The sequence below is a fragment of the Polistes dominula genome, unplaced genomic scaffold (assembly GCF_049000335.1).
Source record: "Polistes dominula isolate Pdom_NZ unplaced genomic scaffold, Pdom_raw_medaka contig_20, whole genome shotgun sequence".
In the NCBI taxonomy this organism is placed as follows: Eukaryota; Metazoa; Arthropoda; class Insecta; order Hymenoptera; family Vespidae; genus Polistes; species Polistes dominula.
In genome coordinates this window covers 3,861,979-3,882,860 of record NW_028301147.1, presented here as the reverse complement: position 1 = coordinate 3,882,860, position 20,882 = coordinate 3,861,979, and the positions used below count along the sequence as shown (strand labels likewise).

The 20,882-nt window shown below is 28.1% G+C and overlaps 2 protein-coding genes across 9 annotated transcripts; both read right to left on the bottom strand.

The window, feature by feature from the left end:
* Window positions 1-3: 3 nt before the first annotated feature.
* Window positions 4-18,983, bottom strand: Trpm (transient receptor potential cation channel, subfamily M). 8 transcript variants are annotated; one of them, XM_015335285.2, is made up of 21 exons: window positions 17,914-18,983; window positions 17,207-17,378; window positions 16,575-16,684; window positions 16,214-16,296; window positions 15,024-15,080; window positions 14,333-14,519; window positions 14,040-14,253; window positions 13,807-13,966; window positions 13,596-13,732; window positions 13,323-13,479; window positions 13,092-13,254; window positions 12,705-13,013; window positions 12,078-12,624; window positions 11,782-11,993; window positions 11,528-11,695; window positions 10,061-10,120; window positions 8,684-8,896; window positions 8,183-8,531; window positions 7,918-8,063; window positions 7,248-7,838; window positions 4-7,168 (listed from the first exon to the last, which is right to left on the bottom strand). In XM_015335285.2, exons 3-21 carry the CDS (start codon window positions 16,635-16,637, stop codon window positions 5,999-6,001), a joined length of 4,986 nt encoding a protein of 1,661 aa, XP_015190771.1. In that variant the 5' UTR covers window positions 16,638-16,684; window positions 17,207-17,378; window positions 17,914-18,983; the 3' UTR covers window positions 4-5,998. The 8 variants fall into 8 exon arrangements, with proteins under 8 accessions (XP_015190771.1, XP_089033300.1, XP_015190773.1 ...); XM_089177174.1 differs by having other exon boundaries at window positions 18,417-18,983; XM_015335287.2 differs by having other exon boundaries at window positions 18,608-18,983.
* Window positions 18,984-19,127: 144 nt separating this feature from the next.
* On the bottom strand, window positions 19,128-20,823 carry PQBP1 (poly-glutamine tract binding protein 1). Its single transcript, XM_015335292.2, has 6 exons — window positions 20,484-20,823; window positions 20,239-20,348; window positions 19,992-20,167; window positions 19,718-19,898; window positions 19,477-19,640; window positions 19,128-19,389 (listed from the first exon to the last, which is right to left on the bottom strand). Exons 1-6 carry the CDS (start codon window positions 20,551-20,553, stop codon window positions 19,197-19,199), a joined length of 894 nt encoding a protein of 297 aa, XP_015190778.1. The 5' UTR covers window positions 20,554-20,823; the 3' UTR covers window positions 19,128-19,196.
* Between the last annotated feature and the right edge of the window lie 59 nt (window positions 20,824-20,882).

Here is a 20,882-nt window from a genome sequence, read left to right as displayed (position 1 = left end):
ATATGGGTTGTTACTGTAATCGTTTATTTTATTATTAATGGTTCATATCACTTACAATGTCCCCATTTGAAAATCGAGTTACAAGAGTCTCGATCGATTTTCGAGATAAAAGGACGCAAGAAGGAGTCTCTTTCGTTGATTCAAACTTTTCTTTTGATCATATTTAAATATATGTATCGATAAATTCGCTCTCTCGTGTCCTAAAGACAACTTTTCATAATAACTCGCCTTTTCGATTTGGAATAGAAATCGTGTAGAACCCAAAATGTTAGAGATAAATTAAAATTAAATTACATATTACAGAATCTAATTAAATTATTACACAGCGAATGATCGATAATTTTGTAAATTTCATGATACCTTAGTACGATAAAAAAATACGATTGAAAACTTAATGATTAAACAAAAGAAAAGTGAATAAGAAACGCATAATTAATTTTATAACGACATTTTATCTATTTTGTTCATTTTCTTATTCGTTTTCTTTCTTTTTTTTTTTTTTTTTAAATATATATGTTTACAGCAACAAAACGCGTATCTTTGTGAAATCAGCACGATTAGATGATCTTGAACTAACGAACTTATTTAGTCTTAAACGATTCGTATAAAAAGAAAGGCACGATATTTTGTTATTTTTTAAGGATCACCGATGGTTGTTTGTCACTGTCTGCATGTAAGTATTACATTTGTAAATACATTACATACATAGTATTACATGTATATTTAATTACGAGTTTTAAACGTAATCGTAGTTATATCGGTGCCATTGGACGAATGCATACACATATATATTATTACATGTACAGTAGAACTTCCAGTATTCGAATAAATTGATAGACATAACTATTTTGGATGAAGAAATTTTCTCTTATAGTAAAACATTAATTACATTCTAACAATTATCGCTTTATTTTCACCACTTTTTAATTTATAGAATATTTTTTATATTGTTTTAACACTTGATACCACACAACTCTTTTTCGATGCCATTAGACGTGAGTTGAAAAAAGCATTAAATATCAATTTCATATTGGAACAATAAGATACAATATTATATTAAACAGTCGTTGATTATTTGTTTTCATAATAAATGATACAATCAGAAATATATATACAGTGTTCGGATAATAAAGTATTTTGATAGTGGACCACGCGAATAGTAGAATGTTCGAATACTAGATCATTGAATACTGGAGCTTCCACTGTATTTGTCTGTCAATTGAAATCACCAAAATGAATTCACTGAGAGATATGTACAAGAACAATATTTGTCACATACATATTTATATATATTCATTTGTATTAAAGTCTAATCGTGCTGCCTGAATTCTTTTTTTTTCACAGATTATTTCATTCTTCCAAATATTTATTATTCTTTAACAAATATGAGTGTTAGAAAGATCGTGTATTGTGCTTCTTCTTTTTTTTCTTTTTTTTTTAAATACATATCCTTTTGGAAAAGGCGATGAGATCGTTAATCGTTGAATTATTATCATGATAATCGTTTGAAATCGACAATAGGTGATTAAAACCCTTTGCACTCTTACATATACTGTCATTTTATGGCTAATTGTAAGTTGTTCGAAATTCCTCCTACTTATCTCATTCGTAGATAAACATGTATATGTTTGATATTAATGGTATATACTAGAAAGTTTTACCATTTAGAACACATATGTTTATAGTTCAAAACTTAATATTCCTTTTTCTTTCCTTGTAAATAGATTTGTGTGATCTGGTTATCATGAAAATGATCGTATTTTTTAAATTTCATTTTTACAAATATTGTAAATTGTCATATTTCTCGTTTATTAAAATATTTCAAGATATTTTCGTTTGAATTATTTGAAAATTATTATTTTTTTTTCTTTTTTTATAACAAGAAGTACAAAATAAAGTGAATATATTTTTATTCATAAGAAAAATAGTTTTTATGTCATTTGAAAATTTTGTAAAAAGTGTATAATATGACAAGATATTAAAGAACAATATTTTTAATGAATTTTAAATCATTTTCATAATCACCAGTTCATATACGGATATCGATATAGTTATATATAACTTTTTATACTATATTGATAATTGAAATATTTTGATTTTTCGTTGAGTGAGAGAAGATTAATTGTCGTAAGAAAATAAATGAGTACAAAGGGTCGTGTCTTGGATATTTTTCACGAGAGGTAAAGGTTTTTTTTTCTTCTCCAAATATTTAAAACACGACGAAAATGCGTAGAATCGCGTAATGAATTATTTTGATGTTTTATTCGTCGATCAAAGATATTTGATTGCTGAAAAATTACTTATATGCGTGTCGAATATCTTTATATCTTACGATTTAAATTACATATTCGATTATTTGCGTTTTATTTTTATATGATAATCTCATGTTGAATCAGACGCTCGCAAAAAGTGAGTATAACACGTTCGCACACGTTATATTAATATTTTTCTCCTCTTCATTTTCATACTTTGTTATTTATTAATATATTATTTATTTTAACAATTCAAAAGATACTTTTTTATCTTATTGCGAAATTTAATGAAAATTATATATCAAACATTCATAAAAAGAGAGATAGAGAGAGAGATAAAGAGAGATCTCAGAATGTAAGTAGAAAAATGTCTATATCTCACCAATATTATTACTATTATTATTAATATTATTATTATTATTATTATTATTTAATATTATTATTAATTTTCATATACCGAATAAGTTAACAATTTCGTTGTATAGATCAACGAGTATACGAATTTTCTTATAATTAAAATTGTCTTGTAAGCTAATGAGATATATCATTCATATTAGAAGAAACGTGTAAGTATTTGATTTTATTGCGTGTTACACCCACGTATATCTTCAAAAATTGCTTTTCAATAATGTGCTTTAATCAACATAGCACAATTTTATTATTTATAAAAGCAGGATCGATTTATGAGATTGATATTAATTTATATACCGTTACTCCCAAGTAATTTAATATTTTAATATAACAAATTTGTATTTCTTTTTACACATTTTATGTAAATCAAGAAAAAAGTAGATACATATTTTAATCTCATAAGCCGAACCACTAACAGTCCTTGTTTTTAACAGTTTTTTTTTTTGTTTAATAATTTTAACATTCGAAATTTTTCCTAAGATATATATATATGTATATATAATTTCAATATAATCGAATAGTAAATAGTAAATAACGTATGCGTTTCAAAACACACACACCTATAATGCACATTAATGCTATTATTATAACTTCATCAGTGCTTATATGCTTTAATATTCCACATTTGGGCATATATAATAATAAAATCATGTATCATATATGACTAGTCCTATTCGAATTAATATATATGATACTGAACCAATTTACCTAGTTGATTGTGATATTATTGAAGAAATTATTGTAGCTATTATATGTATATAAGTATATTTACAAATTACCATATTGCCATATTTATATTATTACGTTAAAGAGAAAGAAATTTTATTAGCAATAAATATTGTCTTTTTAAATAAAGTAAGAACATAAATATTGCACTTGTGTGGTAAGAAAGAAAAAATGTTTGTCTAAAACTCAATATTCTAAAAAATATACAATTTGTCCAGCGGCGCATTATCTTATGGACAAAAAGAGCAATTGCCTGTCGGTCCTCCCCATCGACAGAGAGCCCTCCCCAATGTCATACATGTAATTCTGTTTTATTTGTAATCAAATTATATCTACAATTATTATCATTATTTAACTTATTGCATGGGTAAGAGTATACGAGAGATATGATATTTCTCCTCGAAGACAAATTCAACCCTATTTATAGACTCCTAAATTCTAATTTGCTATGAGATTCTATGAAGCTATAATGCGCCACTGATTTTATTGCATTGCAATATTTATAAATGTATTACACGTATAATATAAATGGCATGGCACTTAATTTCTTTAAATATACAAATAGATTAATATTATGTACAAATGAACATTTACAAACTCTTTTGAGAAACTATTATGGATACTAAGAAACCAGTGTCTCAAGTTGAGAGTTTTGTTTTTACGTAATTGTGCTTAAATAATGACATATATTAAATATTAATTATTTCCTCAGAATATTACAATCATGCTTTTCGGAAGCACCAACAGCAAACATTATAAGTCACATCATTTCATAAATATAAATTAATTGGATGATGTAACTCACGTATTGGAGCATTAACTGTATTTTCTTTAACTATTCTTTCTACATTTGTACGTGACATTGATGAAATTTTATAACATTTTGTTATGTGTGATTTTAGAATAAAAAAACATTAGTGTTCCGATAATATATCTCAACTAGAAAATATAGTAAGTATATTAAACAATATATCATAGGATACTTATAAAGGAACGCTATGAAGTACTAAATAAAATAAAATAAAATAGAAGAAAAGAAAGGAAAAGAAAAGAAAATAAATAAAATTAAAATCAGACCACATTATTTAAAATGAGTAAAAATTGAATAGCACTTTAGTGTGTTAGAATATAATTGATATATATTCTAAGCAATGATTCCCAAGCTTTATCTTCTCTCATAAACACTTATAAGCTATACACAATATATTTTCGTCTATATAAACTAGGCAATTTTTTTAGATGCAGGTATCAAAGTTTCTTTAAATAGTTGCAATTGTACTAACGCAGATTGGCCTAGTTCCTTAGAACATATCTGCGTGATATGGTTCGCTTATAATGGTCCGTGAAGTCCGAGTCTGACGCAGTAGAAAGTGCGTGTTTATATAAGGCCCTAAATATATATATTTCAAAATACGTTTAAAAGTATCCGGCAGTAAAGACAATAAAGCTGAGAATGACAGTAGTGAAGTCAACACTAATTCTTATCTCTTTTTGTTATAATGTTATTTAATTTTAAATATTAGAAGAAAAAAAAACGAAATCAAGAAGAAAACAAGGAGAAAACAAATTAAAATCGTCACACCTAATCCTAGCCCTGTTATTTCCTTAAATAAATAAAATTACATAAAAATTGTCTAACGCGTGTAATCTTTGATTTTTTGTCTTCTCTCTTTCTCTCTTTTTTATACATCACTTTAATGTTTAATAAATATTCGCAACGTTTACATGATTCCTGCTTAAAGCTTTCTAAAAGTTATTTAGTTTAAAAAATAATTCTAGTACATATGAAATAAAACATTATAAGTACTAAAAATTAAAATTTCAAATGTACGACAACACTAAAAAGTGTTTACAACCATAAGAAATGTTAATAGTGTTTTATAATATTATACTACCGTTTTATAGCCAGCATAAAATGTATATGTAATAAACATTAATACAATAATTTCCTAAGTACAAATTAAGAAGTACAGATTTTCACTATGATCAAATAAAAAGATCTCATAAATAATGATATCTTCTTTTTTTTCTATTTTTCTATTTTTTTTTTTATATAAAAAGGCTTAACAACCGATACTTGTTATAGATTTACGGTTGACATTGTACCACCAAATAGGCACAAAAAATTGATGCCTACATTTAGTGATCTCATATAGCTTAGTTCACAGAAAAATACCAAAAGTGCTCAAGTAAAAATATGAATTCTCAAAAGTGTGCTTTATCTTAGAAATAAAATGTATAAAGTGCATTTTAATGTGAACGTATTTAAATAGATTAAATAGCATTATTAGTATTATTAGCTGATAAAATATGAAAAAATGATTGTTCACTCACTCGCACGGTAATCAATCTAAAAGCTAAAGGATTTTGCAATATGCAAAATTCTTTTTCAAAGCTTTTCATGTTTATCCTTTGCGCTGTTCATGTTATAAATCCTGAATTCTCTAAAAAATAATGAGAATTCAAAGATTTATTGTACAAATTCGATTTACAACTAAAAATAAGATTTTCTATCTAAGATACTTAAGCTATAGCCTCATTTTATCGAATCGCATGCAGTACATACATCATATAATATATGTAACGTGCAATCGGCGTTTTAGATTATCTTAACACATAGTTTCGGAAGCTGGTGCTGGTACAGTACTCATATTTTTATCGCTCGGATCGGGTGATTCGGGATCTCTGATCGCAGGTGGCCTTGAGAGTGTTTGTTCTATTTCTCTAGTAACGCTGATCGTAGGAGGTGGTCTACGAGAATCTTCATCGATCGCGGAAGCTCTTCGCAATTGACGATGCTCGTGAGATATGGAAAAGAAGTTAGCAGAGACAGCACCTTCTTCAGCTGGATTACTGGATTCGTCGTCTTCCTCTTTGTAACGTCGTTGTATTAAATCTTCCATTTGTTGATAATCGCATTCCTCGGCATCTCGTAAATGTTCGTTCTCTATTTGCCAAGCCATCTCGGGATTATTAATTTCCGCCATATTTCTATTCCTCGATAATGGGGGTGAAACTGGTGGCGTTCTTGGTGGACTAAGAAGACCACAATAACTTTCTAATTCGTCGGTTATACTAGTGTATTCCGCACGCATCGCTAAAAGAATGGATCTTTGAGTACTTCCAGCTGAAGTTACGGAAGATGGAATCACTGCAACGCGTGGTTCCGCCCAAGTAACACCTCTTTGGATATTTGGTGGAGGCATTAGTACTACGTCATCAGATTCTGAACGAGTTCTACTGTTCTGTCTGACTGGACGTTCGATTGAATCTTGTCTGGGTGGTTCTGAAGCTGGAGCTTCACTGCTAGCTTCTCTTTCTAATGATACTTCTTTTTTTATCGTTGATTCTGTACCACCTACTTCCTTACTAACTTCACTTTCTTGGCTCGTAGTAGTCTTGACGTCTTCTGGACCATTCTGAGGATCAATGATGCTTACCGACGAATCATTTCTAGTTAAATTTTCACGAGACGTTATTGTTTCTGAATTCTTCAAAACGTCGTCCTCCAAAGGTTGACCAATGTTTAAGAAAGTGGCGTCAGTTTGAGAACGCAAAAGTCGCTTACGCCGTAACACGAGACTAGGTAATTGAGTATGAGAATCAGCTTCTGAAAAAGCATCCGATCTTTCCGAAACTCTACGCTGACGGATGTCTATATCAAAAGTAGGAAGACCTTCGTTGGGCATATGAGTTGCCATGAAACGATGAATTACGCCAAGATGCGCTAAGGTTTGTTCACTTAATTCTTCCAATTTACGAATACGAAATTCGACGGCCTAGAAATTAAAGATCAAATTTTGAGTACATATATTTCCTACAATTTGTACTAAACATCGATAGATTAATTTCAATTACCTGTAGAGAAGCATTTTGCGTATGCTCTTTCTTATTAATATCTTCTATTTTTTGATGCATATTTTCAACCCTTTCAGTAGTAATTTTAACACGTTCCTCAGTAGACATTTGTAATTTAAGTTCCTGTTCACGAAAATATCCCTCAACGCAATCCTCTTCAAAATCATATAAACGTTCTAAATCGTCAGCCTCAAGAAATAGTTTAAGACCGTTATCGCACGTTTCACCAGTACTTCGTTTACCTCTGGTAAGGTGTCTTAGTAAATATTTTACTAATAAATATACATGGCAAACCGCGATAAGTGGTGGAGGTAAGACTGGCTTTTGTTCATATTCCATCACAACCGTAAATCGTTGAAACATCCATACTTGATGTGCAACAGCATTGACTTCGTTGAATATATTATTGAAAACCGCAATCAGTAAATTGATTAATAATATGTTAGCAACTAAAAGATACACGGACATAACTGCTGGTGTAATCCAACGACCTGGAAGACATTCTGGCATGCCTGGTTCATTTCCACAATCGGGATCTATATTGTCCGCATATACTTCTCCGTAAAGCATGAAATAAGGTTCCATAAAAATCTATAATCATAACAACAGAGGAAAAGTTAATGATCATGAAATAATTTTTTATAAATATTACAAAGATAAATATACATACATCACGGATTATTCGCCATTTAGGTTCTGCATTAGGATTTAATATAGCTTGTCTTGCCACTCCAAAGCTCATGAGAACAACTAGTAAAAGAACTACGAAATATATCATATTTTTTACCATTTTTCCCATCATTGTAACCAATGGACCTAGTCAACAACAATGAACACATTATTAATATTATATAAATAATAGCTTATGTTGTGTAATTAAAAATAGATAACTATAGATTACACATTTAAAATATTATTTTTTAAATAAGACGTACCTAAATATTTGTTAACTCCAAGAATATTAAGTATTCTTAAATACCAATAAATACAATCAACGCAGTATATAACTCGACCTACGTCAAAGGTCGAATGACGAAATCTCAAAGCAAGACCAATTTGAAAAAATATTATAGCAGCTGCATCGCAAGGATTCCACATGTTCCAAGCCCAAACGCTAAATTTGTGAGAGAGTGTTGCTGGCTCTGATGTTGCTATTTCACGTACTTTTTCGCATCCCAATGTGCAGATGTAAGATATCGCGTAAATCTCAGCTGCCGATGGGTTTTCACTCATTTGTACGAGTATACAGTAAGAAAATAAAAGTAAAAAGACAATATAAGCTATCTGAAAATGAAATATAGTCAAAAAATTACTGTTATATACAAATAAGAAATGAATAATTGTTTATACAGATATAAAAAAATATATAATAATTTTTTAAAAGGACTCATATTAACAATGCCATTGAAAACAAATTTTTCTTTCAATTTACTTACAGCATTGGCCCAAAATTTGGTAATTGGTGCAGTATAAAATTCATATAATTTTTTCTTTAATCGTAACGGTCTAGTGGTTTTGTTGTCGTAGTAGTCTGAACGAATGCCATACGCTCGATGAGTTCCTTCATCGTTATCTGTTAATACTTTGCCATTTTCTTGAACAATTGTTTCTTTTACAATCGTCGTCGAATGTTCACTGCTAATTAAAGCCTACACACAAAGCACATTAAATGTGAGAAATTTCAATTATTTTTTTTTTTTTACGAAATAAAACATTACATATTTCATGATAATAATTGTATAGATAATTTTTTTATTCTGTTTTATTTTTTTCGTTGACAAAGTAGCGAGGCTCATATGAAAGTTTGACATATGAATGAACAAAAATTACATAAAATGTTCAATGAACAATACTTAAAAACAAATACAACATATGAAGCTATTAATAATATGCATTCATGATTTTAAAATAGAAGATAAATAAGATGACAAATTACATTCGAAGATTAGAAAGTTATCTAAAATAATAGACAATATACTTAGATGTTGATTTAATATGCAAGGTATGAAGGGTGGTGACAGAAATGTGACACAAAACATATTTTCAGAAATTGAGAATAAGAGACAAATAAATGAAACATTTCACATTTCAATTTCATATAATAAATAGCAATGGATAGATTAGATAGATTATTTAAAATAATATTATTCTATTTATAATGAATTCTTATGTATAAAAAAACATTTTTAAAGGAAACAAGATTTATTCAAAAAAGGCTTCATTAAAATATAAAACTCATTTGTAAAATAGTAAAACGAAGTATTTAGTTACATTAAGCATGCTAAGAGTACTCTCCAATTTTACCTAGCAGTTAGCAGTTTAGTCATTTGATAATTATAAAAGAAATTTTGAACTCATAACAAGGAAGCTTGGAAAAAAAATCTAAACAATTGTAAAATCTTACTCACATTTGAGAATAACAAAAAATGGAACAGAGTGCAAAATCATTTTGATTTCACATAATATCATAAGGCTATACATTTTTAATTAATATTAATTTTAAGATAATTATTTTCTCCTTCTTAATTTCAAGTGTAGTATGCAAGTACCAATCCACATAATTTCCTTTAATTTTTAATCAGATGTTTTCATCGCATGTACATTTTGTTTCTTATTAGAAGAAAAAAATGTATTGGACAAACAATTGATTGGAAGACAGCATAACAGCGGATAAAATTATGCTTGACAATATGAAGGAACATATAAACAGAAGCAGCCAGAAGGTGCATCAGAAGGTGCATAATTGTTTCAGAGAGAGAAAGAGAGAAAGATAGAAAGAGAGAATCACTGCGCTCAGGTTAGTATAAATATACCTTAATGCCTTGATGGCTGCTGCATTTGTTGCGTATGCTGAGGCTCCTGCGCAGATGTTTCTAAAAAATAATTATTATGCATACCCACACGGTCTACGTATTAACACAACTGATGAGAGTACCCTCTTAAGTTTGTTTTAATAACATATTTTTTTTTTTTCAAGCGCTTAGAAAATAGAAATACACTGAAAATAATACAATTACTCATTCAACATAATTTCTATACTCTACTACACATTAATAATACTGCCTATGTATATATAATGATAATAATAATAATAATAATAATAATAATAATAATAATAATAATAATAATAATAATAATAATAATAATAATAATAATAATAATAATATATATGCTATGAGCAATATGAATAACAAGAAATATTACTCTTACTTTAATAAAACTAAATTTGATATATTACCTTCATTTGAGACATTGTTTTCAAGAAAGTTTACAAATTCTTATGGCTCATCAGACAATTTTACAACACAACATTCCAATTAATACATTCCAAATCGCTCATATCAGGCATTAGTGACATTTGGAATAAATATTATTAAAGTTAACAAATTGATTATTAAATTATAAGTGAGAATAAAATTTATTAATTAAGAATATCACTTTTGGAAAGTATTAAAGCCAAAATAATTTACAAAATAAAATTTATAAATAATGTTGTATTTCTTATTTATTTAAATGATGAATTGTGTAAAGCGATATTGGACCATTTATTCTGACTGTGGTGTAAATATCTAGTTATGAATAAAATTAACTTATACCACTTTCATAATAAACGGTTCAATTTAATGATTAAAAAAAGGTATATTCATAAATCTATATTAGTGAGTAACATTTCGATAATACGAGATATTATTTTGCCTTGTGAAGGCAAATACCTTTCCTTACCTTTCCTTATTTGAATAATAAATTAAAGAAATGATTAAAAAAAATAAGTATAACTTAATATTATTATAGTGCTACTTTAGTTATAAGCAATAATGTATTTTTGTAAATGCCAAGCTTACAGAAGCTACGTGTGCATCCTGTATAATATTGTAATTTTAAAAACCAGCCACCAATGTTCTGAGTTCATAATTAGTAAAAAACAACAAATATTTTAAAGAAAAAAGATATTTCTCTCTTGAAAAATACCATTATTTTTATGATCACATTATGGTAGAATATAACTATTTCCTTTATAAATGTTAATAATATATATGTGAAAAAAATATCTACATTTTGATTTCATGTTTAAAAATGATTAAAAAATGAAAGTTAATTTTATTTTATGAATGATATATATCCTTTCATTTTCGAACTATTTATATAATAAGAAATATATATAAATATATGAGATAAATATGTAAAAATGCATAAACATACTTTCGATAAGACACTTAGTCACACAGTCATAAGAAATGACTTGGACACAAGGTACTTCAATAAATTTATTTTATATTTACCTCAACATCCGGACCATTCGATGCACCATGTTCTGAATCACTATCTTCCTTTTCATCTTCAAGAGCAATCAAATGTTCTTCTTGGGTTTGCGGCATTAATTGTAATTCTTCTCGACTTTTAAATTCCAGTCGTGATATATAAACGGGAAACAGTAAGCCAAGAACAACCTTTGTATAAAAATACAAGTTAAACAATTTTTTTTTATGAAAATTTTTATTATATAACTGTTAATTAAATTCATTTTCATAATCACCTTTAAATTTGTATTTTTACGAGTACGAAGACCACCCATCCATAAATCCGCTAAAATGATTTGACTACAAGGATGAGCTAAAAGTGGACGATGATTAGCAGTAACTGCAAGTGATAAACAAGTTTGACCAGACCAATTTTGAAGTTCGGATGTCAATAATTGTTGTGTTTGATCATCGTCTTGACGATAACAATAGTCCAATAATTCCAGAGCTATTTCAATGATAAAATATATATTATTAACAATTTTTCATATTACTTATTTTTTTATTCTAAATAAAATTTAATCAATCGTACCAATATTTTCAAATTCTTTTCCGTAACCACGTAATTCGTCATAAACTTCCGTTTCAAGATCATCCTCAGCAGCTTCGTGAGCCATTGCTTTGTACAATTTTAAAGCAACAAGTGCTTTAGCTAAAGCTTCTTCTCCGTGTTGCCACATCAATAATGCCATTTGTTGTCTTTTAGTCAATACTGCCCAAATAAGTAACTCGTTGAAAGGATAATCAAAAAGTGGTGTATCTCGATTAGCAGGAACAGTTTCGGCGAGCAAACTCATTGTCAAGCTGTCTGATTTATTACCAGATCCTGAATAATAACGAGTAGCAGAACTTAAAGCACAACTATTCCTATGCATATGTTGTTGTTGCCCACCAGATCTTTTCATTACTTTGGTATAAATAACACGAAACCTTCTACGTGTATATTGTGCACGATAAGCTCCACCCATGAGTTTGTTGATTACTAATCCAATATCGTGTAAGGTATACATATATCCACGTGGAATATTAGGCCTTACATCTCGCAAAATATAGCCTAATGTATTCGAAGGACCTTCTTTCTAATTAAGCAAACAATAAATAAATCTTGACATGTATAAATGTTAATTGCAATAATAAAGTAGAATGATAGAAGACTTACTGTGTTATAGAGTTCTTCCAAACGTGGTATAGATAAGAATTTTCTCATGGATACACCATTTTCTAAAAGTAATTTAACGAAATCGATTCTGTCATGTTGTAAAGCTTGCATCATAGCTTGTTCTAAAGCACCCGGTGGCCATTTCTGACCATATACAAAAATTTCACTACGAGCTATGTCAACTCTATTCCATATTAAAGACAACGATAATTGTTCGGCTGGAGATAATTGTTTAGATTTGAATAATGCTGTTAATATTGTTTGATCCAATTCTTGTGGTCGATCTTGCGTTATCCTGAATACAGTTATCTGTAAATAATATTTTATTTTAATTATACTTGTAATCGAGTCTTGTTATAAAAAACTACATTTTATTGAGTGTCTTACCAAATGTTTTTTACGAGTACATTGAAGTAATTCAGAATATAATTGATTAGTTTGTTCAGCAGAAACTTTAAAAGTGCGTTTGATAGTATCCAGGAGATGTTCTCTCATACTTTCCAACGGTCCTTCACCCTCTCCCGCTTCACTATCTCCTTCACTGGCATATCTGTGAAATCAAATGTATTTTTATAGATGAAATCATATTTTTGGATTAGTTTTTTTTAAGCTTCTTACTTGTGCATAAAAGCGATGAGATCAGCTGCACGTCCCGATCCATCGCAAACAACAACAGGAACTGGAGGAACATCAGTAACGTATTCTAATACCGAGCGTATCGTGTTTGTTCCTCCTTCAATTACTAATGCTACTACAGGTATGCTACTGTGTGTATCTATAAAAATAATTTTTTATTATAAAATGATAAGTGTACATAAACATATATATTACTGTATATTATTTTATTACTAAAATATGAAATAAGCATATTTCTATCGTACTAGGACTCACACGGCTGTAGTTTTAAATTAGATATATATTTTTCTAATTTCCTACGCAACACGATCTCTGCTCCATATCGACCTTCGGTACCATTATCCACCAATAGAAAGTAAGCATGTCGGTTATTCAAAACTGTATATTTTGTCCTACAAAAAAATAAAAAGATCTATTAATATACAATTAAAAAATAATTTGTGTAGTAAAGAAAATGATTTTTTACCAAGGAGAAGAAACGCAATCGTATGGTACTTCTTCACCGCGTCCTATTAATTCATGATTTTTATCTAAGACCCCCCATGGAGCTATACCTATGCTTACTACTCGACCTTGTCGTTGCGATCGTTCTAACAATAAAGCATCACCAACTTGACGCGTGACTCCTAAAATATCAATATAAAATATTATTAAAATTATTCATTTCTTTATGAATCACCATTAAAAAGTATAACAAACCTGTGTTTGTTCCTCCAGTAAAAATCCAGGCTCCAGTTGTTTTAGCAGCTTTCAACAAACCTTTGCGTAAAACTTTTTTCAGACTTGGCTGTAATTCGAAGTTCGGTCGACCACCGTGAACCGTAATCAATAATTTAGGTAATCCCAAATTCCATTCTCGACATAATAATTGTACTATGGGTTCTGGTCGAGTATCGTGAGATAATCTTACATACTAAAAATAAATTTGATAAATATATTGTTGTAGTATTATAAAAATATATTCAATATTTGTTTAGAAATTTGCTGTATACCTGTGCTTTAGTTGGATGTGGTCCACCTTGAAATTCGATAGTACCATATGCATCGGTTGGATAAGTATGTGTATTTTTTCCTGGTGACCATTGTTCACGTTCTTTTTCTATGGAACCAGTGTTGGCATAACTTTGAACATCTGCACCAGTTCCGCAATGGTAAGTATAAGAGTAACCACAGCAACATCTGTAATTGTAAATTATAGTTAATTGTCTTTATAAGCAATTGATCACCTATTTCACTGAGAAGTTCTCAAAGAATATATTTAATATTTGGGGCTATTAAGATTTGATATGTCTTATCAAATTCATGTAATTTTCTTACTTGACGATAATTTCAATACACGCTGTTATATTGTATTTAATAATTATCTGCGTATGCTATAAAGTATGACATTCCCATAATACTTTCAGCATTTTCTCAACTAGATAACAAATATAAGATGATCAAAATTTAATTTGATGAAAGAAACAAGCGATGCAAATATTTGTAATCAATGTCACTCACCAAATGTAAAGCAAAGTATAAAGTAAAAAAATAAAAGGAAAATGAATATCATGAATGAATTTATATTTGTAACAAAATTTAATGTACGAATGAAGTATTAATGCGTTTGAAAATGAATTGTATGATCGAAAGAAAGCAGTGTACGAAATGATGATTAAAGCAGAATGCACTATGAAATCTCACCTGGAAGAAGTGATCACATCGTATTCTGCATTCTTATCTCCCTGTACTTCTGTGAACCTATAAACGGAATGAAATCAGGAAAAATAAATCAAATGGAAATGAATATACAAGAACACAATATTGAACATAAATAAATGAAGAAACTATAAGTTAAATATACCACAACATAACGTAATATAAATTAATTTTTTTTTTTAATTAAATAAATATAACAACACAAATGGAACGCACTGTTAATTGTTAGTTAAATAAATTATAAAATAAAATTTATTGATATATATTGAAAAGATAATAAGAAAATATTTTCTAATGCTACTGTGCATTGAAATGAAATATGTTAAAAATAAAAGATGTGTGTGCATGAAAAATCTATGATGTTTTGAAAATTTCTAAAAACACAATTAACCAAGGAAACTACTGAAGCAGTTAGTAACAGCCAAGATGATGTAACACATTCTCTATTTCCCATTTATTATTCTTTCTTAGATAGAACAATTACGCAAATGATAATAAAATCTTTTGTTCGAAGAATAAAATATTTCAATCTATGATTAGTTATAACATCGACTTTAAAAAGGAATTAGATTAAATATAAAAATACACACTGAATAGCACACGCCACACATTTTCATTTAAAATACAATCTATTAAATTCTTAATTAAAATAGTGGTATAGTTTACTCTAAATCATATTAGAGTGTATTATCTTATATGATATATACATACTTACAAAATATCTCAATGTTTTATAAGAAAAATATATTTTATAATAGATTAAAAATACATTACAGCCCACATAATTTTTCTTTTTTTTTTTAATAAATAAATAAATAGATCAATTTTCTTTTTCTTCCTATCTTTTATTAAAGGTGTTCCTTTATCCACTACTTGGAGATGCGCCACGTGGAGGTTATAGTTTCCTTCCGTGGACAGCCCCAAATAGTAATAATAATAATAATAATAATACATTACTATCAAATTAAATAATATTATATACTATTAAAGTGGTTTTCATTTTTGAGAACTCTCAAATTAATATTTATAATTATCAAATTATAACCACAATACCAATGTTTATAGATAGAATTATTATATGTATACAATAAATATTTCACTTGCAATTAATTATAAATATAATATATTTATAATTATTTAATACATATACTAAAATAGTGTGTGTATATTCTTACCTATGTTCATCTTTAGCACTTGGAATGAACTTGGAACATTCTCTTTTTTGAAAAGCTGCTTCTATCCAACTGCGTTCGGTTGCCTGCAAAATGAAATACAAAGATATAATATAAACACGATACGATGATTTAAACCTTAACATATATTTTATTTTTATTATAATATATAAATATAGAATAAAATCAATAATTTTTTTATTCTCTAGTCTTGAATAATTTATAACATGGCAATAGAGTACTCAGAGATAAAATACCTGAAGTAAATCCTTGTTTAACAATATGAATGTAAAAAATAAATAAAAATAAAATAAAATGATGATAAAAATTAAAAAAAGAAAAAAAAGAAAAATCCATATTATACCTTTTCCTTTTTTTTCTTGACTTTAGGAGTATTCGCACCGCAGATTACATTTCCAATTGCCATGATGATACATGGAAACGTAACTCTTGTGATCACTAAATCTAATCAGTCTATAAATTTGACAATACAGATCTAATTTATAAATAAATAATTAAAACATATTTAACATTAAATCAATTGAAACGTAAACAAAACAGGACAATCATACACATAAATTATAAAAACACAAAATAACAATGTAAAAGCAACAATTACAAAAAAAAGAGTATGAATGCGATTAGAAAAAAGAATAAATATCTTTTCTCAAATTATTGTCGAAATGTAATTAAGAATATTTACTAGAGCTAGTAATCATGAATTACTAACACACATGCCATAAAGATAAGATAAATTAAAAGATAAGAATAATAGAGACTTTTGATGAAAGTACAATACTTCAGGAAAGATATTTCTTGCCATTTGAATACGAATAAATTTATATTACTATATTAATCTAATTATACATACATATACAGTTATATATAATATATAATATATATTATATATATATATATTATATATATTATTATTATATTATATATATTATATATTATATATAACTGTATATGTAAGTATCCGTTGATAGTTCTTACCATTCGACTAGATATATTCTTATCTATCAATCCTATGCGAACATAACGCTTTGAACATCCACGATAAATGTGGATATTTTCTCAAAGAAGTCATGAGAATCACATGATTTTATACTATGATATGGTACAATATAATAATCAATCTGCACTTAAATTCCAATTGACATGAAGGCTGGAAAAAAGAAAAAGAAATTAGCATCTTAAGTAATTATAAGTCACAAGTCACATTAATCATTTACTAACAGTAAAAATGTATACAAAATGTCTGAAATTTGTTTGCAAGGCAAAGTAATTGGAGGACTTTATATTATTTGCAGATATGTCGAGATACTATTTAAAGAACATTGTAAGTGTATGAAAGATATCTATACCATGTTACCTAATACAAGAATCATTTACAATTTGTATTATAAATTTTGAATAAAGTTTTAAGTAATCTATTGTTAGTCTTATTCTCCTATATAGAATACATTGTTTTGACACTGTTTGACCGAAATTAAATGTTACACAATCAAATGTAATTTTCCAAAAGATATATTTCATGTTGTAAAATGAATGAATATGTATATTTTTATTCACGTTATTTGTTAAATTGGCAAAGCAATGTTTAAAACGTCAGATTTAAAATACAATAAATACAAACATATATTACGAATGATATCATCCAAATTTGAAATGAAACGGCGGGAAAGTAAAACCTGTCATACCTGTTCGTCATGTGCCTCTAACGAGCTAACCTTTCCATTTCGCATTAATTCACAGGATTTCACATGATTTGACAAACGTTCTTTTATATTTCTTTTTTGACAAAAATCGAACTTATCGATTGAAAAAAATCATTTATTTAAATTAAATTCTTGTAATTGCAAAAAAACGCATCAAATATGTAAAGTATAATAAAAATGAAGATGCAAATGCACACACGTTTTGATCGAGTAGATAAGATTCTTCGCGTGTATTACGCGTACATTTAAGGTATTAAACAAATATTGACCATTATCGGATTTTTTCTTTCTATTTTTTTCCCATTTTCTTACACTCGGAAAATTCCACTTTCGTCTACTCAGTTACTATTTTCGATTCGTTGCCTTGCAAATAAATTCAATTCACTTTGTTCTACCAAACAATTAACACCAATCACCGACGTTTGTAGAAACGCTCACGATGCACCCTGATAATATCCAAGTGCAAACAGCATACACACACTCACCTAACATGCATTTATACACACGCGACACACACACAATACACACATATATATATATAAACTTTCTCTGGGTTCTCGGTTGATTTGTTCGGATTTCTTTTCTGCGCATTATCTCAACCAAGAACTCGATAAATTTATTTCTTTCTTATTATCTTTTAATCTTTAAATCTTATTCATCAGTCAAAATAAATTACCGTATTTTCTCTCTTTCTTTGAATTCTTCTTTTGAACACTATTTCTATAATTTAATTCACACGAAAAAATCTTTAATATATTATATTATCACATTGCAACCCTTTTATTGCGTGCAAAACTGCCCCTCTTTCGAATATCGAGCACGCTCTCCCGCATGTTCTCAATAAACTAGGCCAAGATCACCTTTAACCTCTCCACAGTGTATTAATTCTATTGGCAATACTGCAAAATAATATTAAATTCAGAAAAAATGTTTTTGCTCTTTTACTTCCTTTTTAATCGATTACTTCCGGTTAGGAAGGAATATTTTTATTGATTATTTTCTTTCTTTTTCTTCTTATATTTGCGTTTTTTATTTTCAATTAAAAGTTCTAGTATTTGAATAAGGTTATGTACTAAAATTTTTAATTTTCAAATTTTGTAATTGTAATTAAAACTACAATTTCTAATCATATAATATAATTATTTTCAATATGTTAAATAATATTTTTCTTTAAATTGGAATATGTAATATACATATAATTTAAAAAATAATTTATTTGAATCGAATGAACATTGATGACAGTCCAGTAACATTTTTATATCTTTTTACTCTGGTTTTTCAGGGAACGATACTTTTGGTTTACCATTATTTTCAGATTCTGGTTTAGTTGCTCTATTTGATCTAAGAACAGCGCCAGGACTTGGATATGGTCTCATTTGATAAAGTGGCCCTGATGCTGTAGTATCAGCACCTGTTTTAGCTTCGTTATGTCTAGCTAATCCATCTGACCATTTTCCTCTACAGAATATTTAAACAAAAACCATAATTTATTATAAGAAATAAAAAATACTATGAATGTATAAGAAAATACGTTTTTTTTTATACCTTGGAATGTCGCTGTAAGATGCTGGATCCATAGGATCCAAAGTACGATCTTTTTTGTCTTTATTTTCGGGTTTATCCAATCTTTGATGCCTTTTATTATCTGCACCTTTATATTTGACTTTAGTTTCTACTTTACGTTCTCTTTTTGGTTCAGTTTCATCTATCTGTACATAGAATATATCCAAATATATAATACTGTGTAAAATATTAAGATATAAAAGTAAAAACAACAACTATTTACTTCTGTAGGTTCTTGTTCACTTCCGCTTTCATCACTGGACAGATTATCATCTTGATCAGCTGCTTTGAGATGTAATTCTTCACGCAACTGAGATGCCGGTTGAGATATCTGACATTTAGGATGACCTGGTGGTAACCAAGCTACTAAGTCCGATGACCAATCCCAGTAATAATGCTGGCCTCTATATTTTTATGTTAACAAAATATAGCATAAATAAATTACCTGTAATATACATAGTTGTGATGTATGTCTAGAAAGATAGTAGTTTACTTACGATCCTGAGTCGTATACTGCTTTCCATGTTTCCGGTAAAGGATACCTCTGTATTAATTTCATTTGACGTTTTAGGTATATTTCTGATGGTTGGATTTGACCAAGTCCCCAAAACTCTTTACACTTTTTTGTACATTCATGATAAATATTATATTTATTAGGGCAGCCACTGTAACCCTGTAAGAAAAATATTGTTGATGATTTCGTTTTGAATAAACTTAAATTTTTCATTTTAATATCAAGATTACCATAAATTTCTGTGATATATCGATTTCACTAATTTCATCCTTTGCATTATCGTAATCTTCAGCAATTACTTCCTCGTGCACTCTCTTTTTTGCTTCTTTTTTTGCTGAATCTATAAATATAATAATAAAAAGATAATACAAGTAAAAAATGAAGGAGAACCTAAGAAAATTATATTTTTAATAATGAACTTTATATTTGACTATGAATATCAATTGTAAATAATTATTTTGAGTTAATATCATACCATGTTTTTCTGAACCTGATATAAGTCCACGTTTTGCGAGACGTGCAACCAAGGCAGCGGGTAATGGCATTGCGATTTTAAATAATTCTTCTACACTTTTCTTTACCTTATTACTTACACGTATTTACACTCTTCTGTTAATAAATGTGTAAAATATAATTGTATCTAATTTTTAGGTTATAGCAATATTTGACAGGTAACAAAATTAATTGTCACTGAATTAACAACATACGAAATAATATCTAATAAATAATTATAGTTATAAGTAAATTGTTTAAATCACATTGAAAATGCATTTTTAATTTTAATTAATATGTTGTTAATTACATATTATCGATAAGATGCACGGTTGTTATGATCACAAATTAAAACAAACTAATGGTTACAAATATACTACTA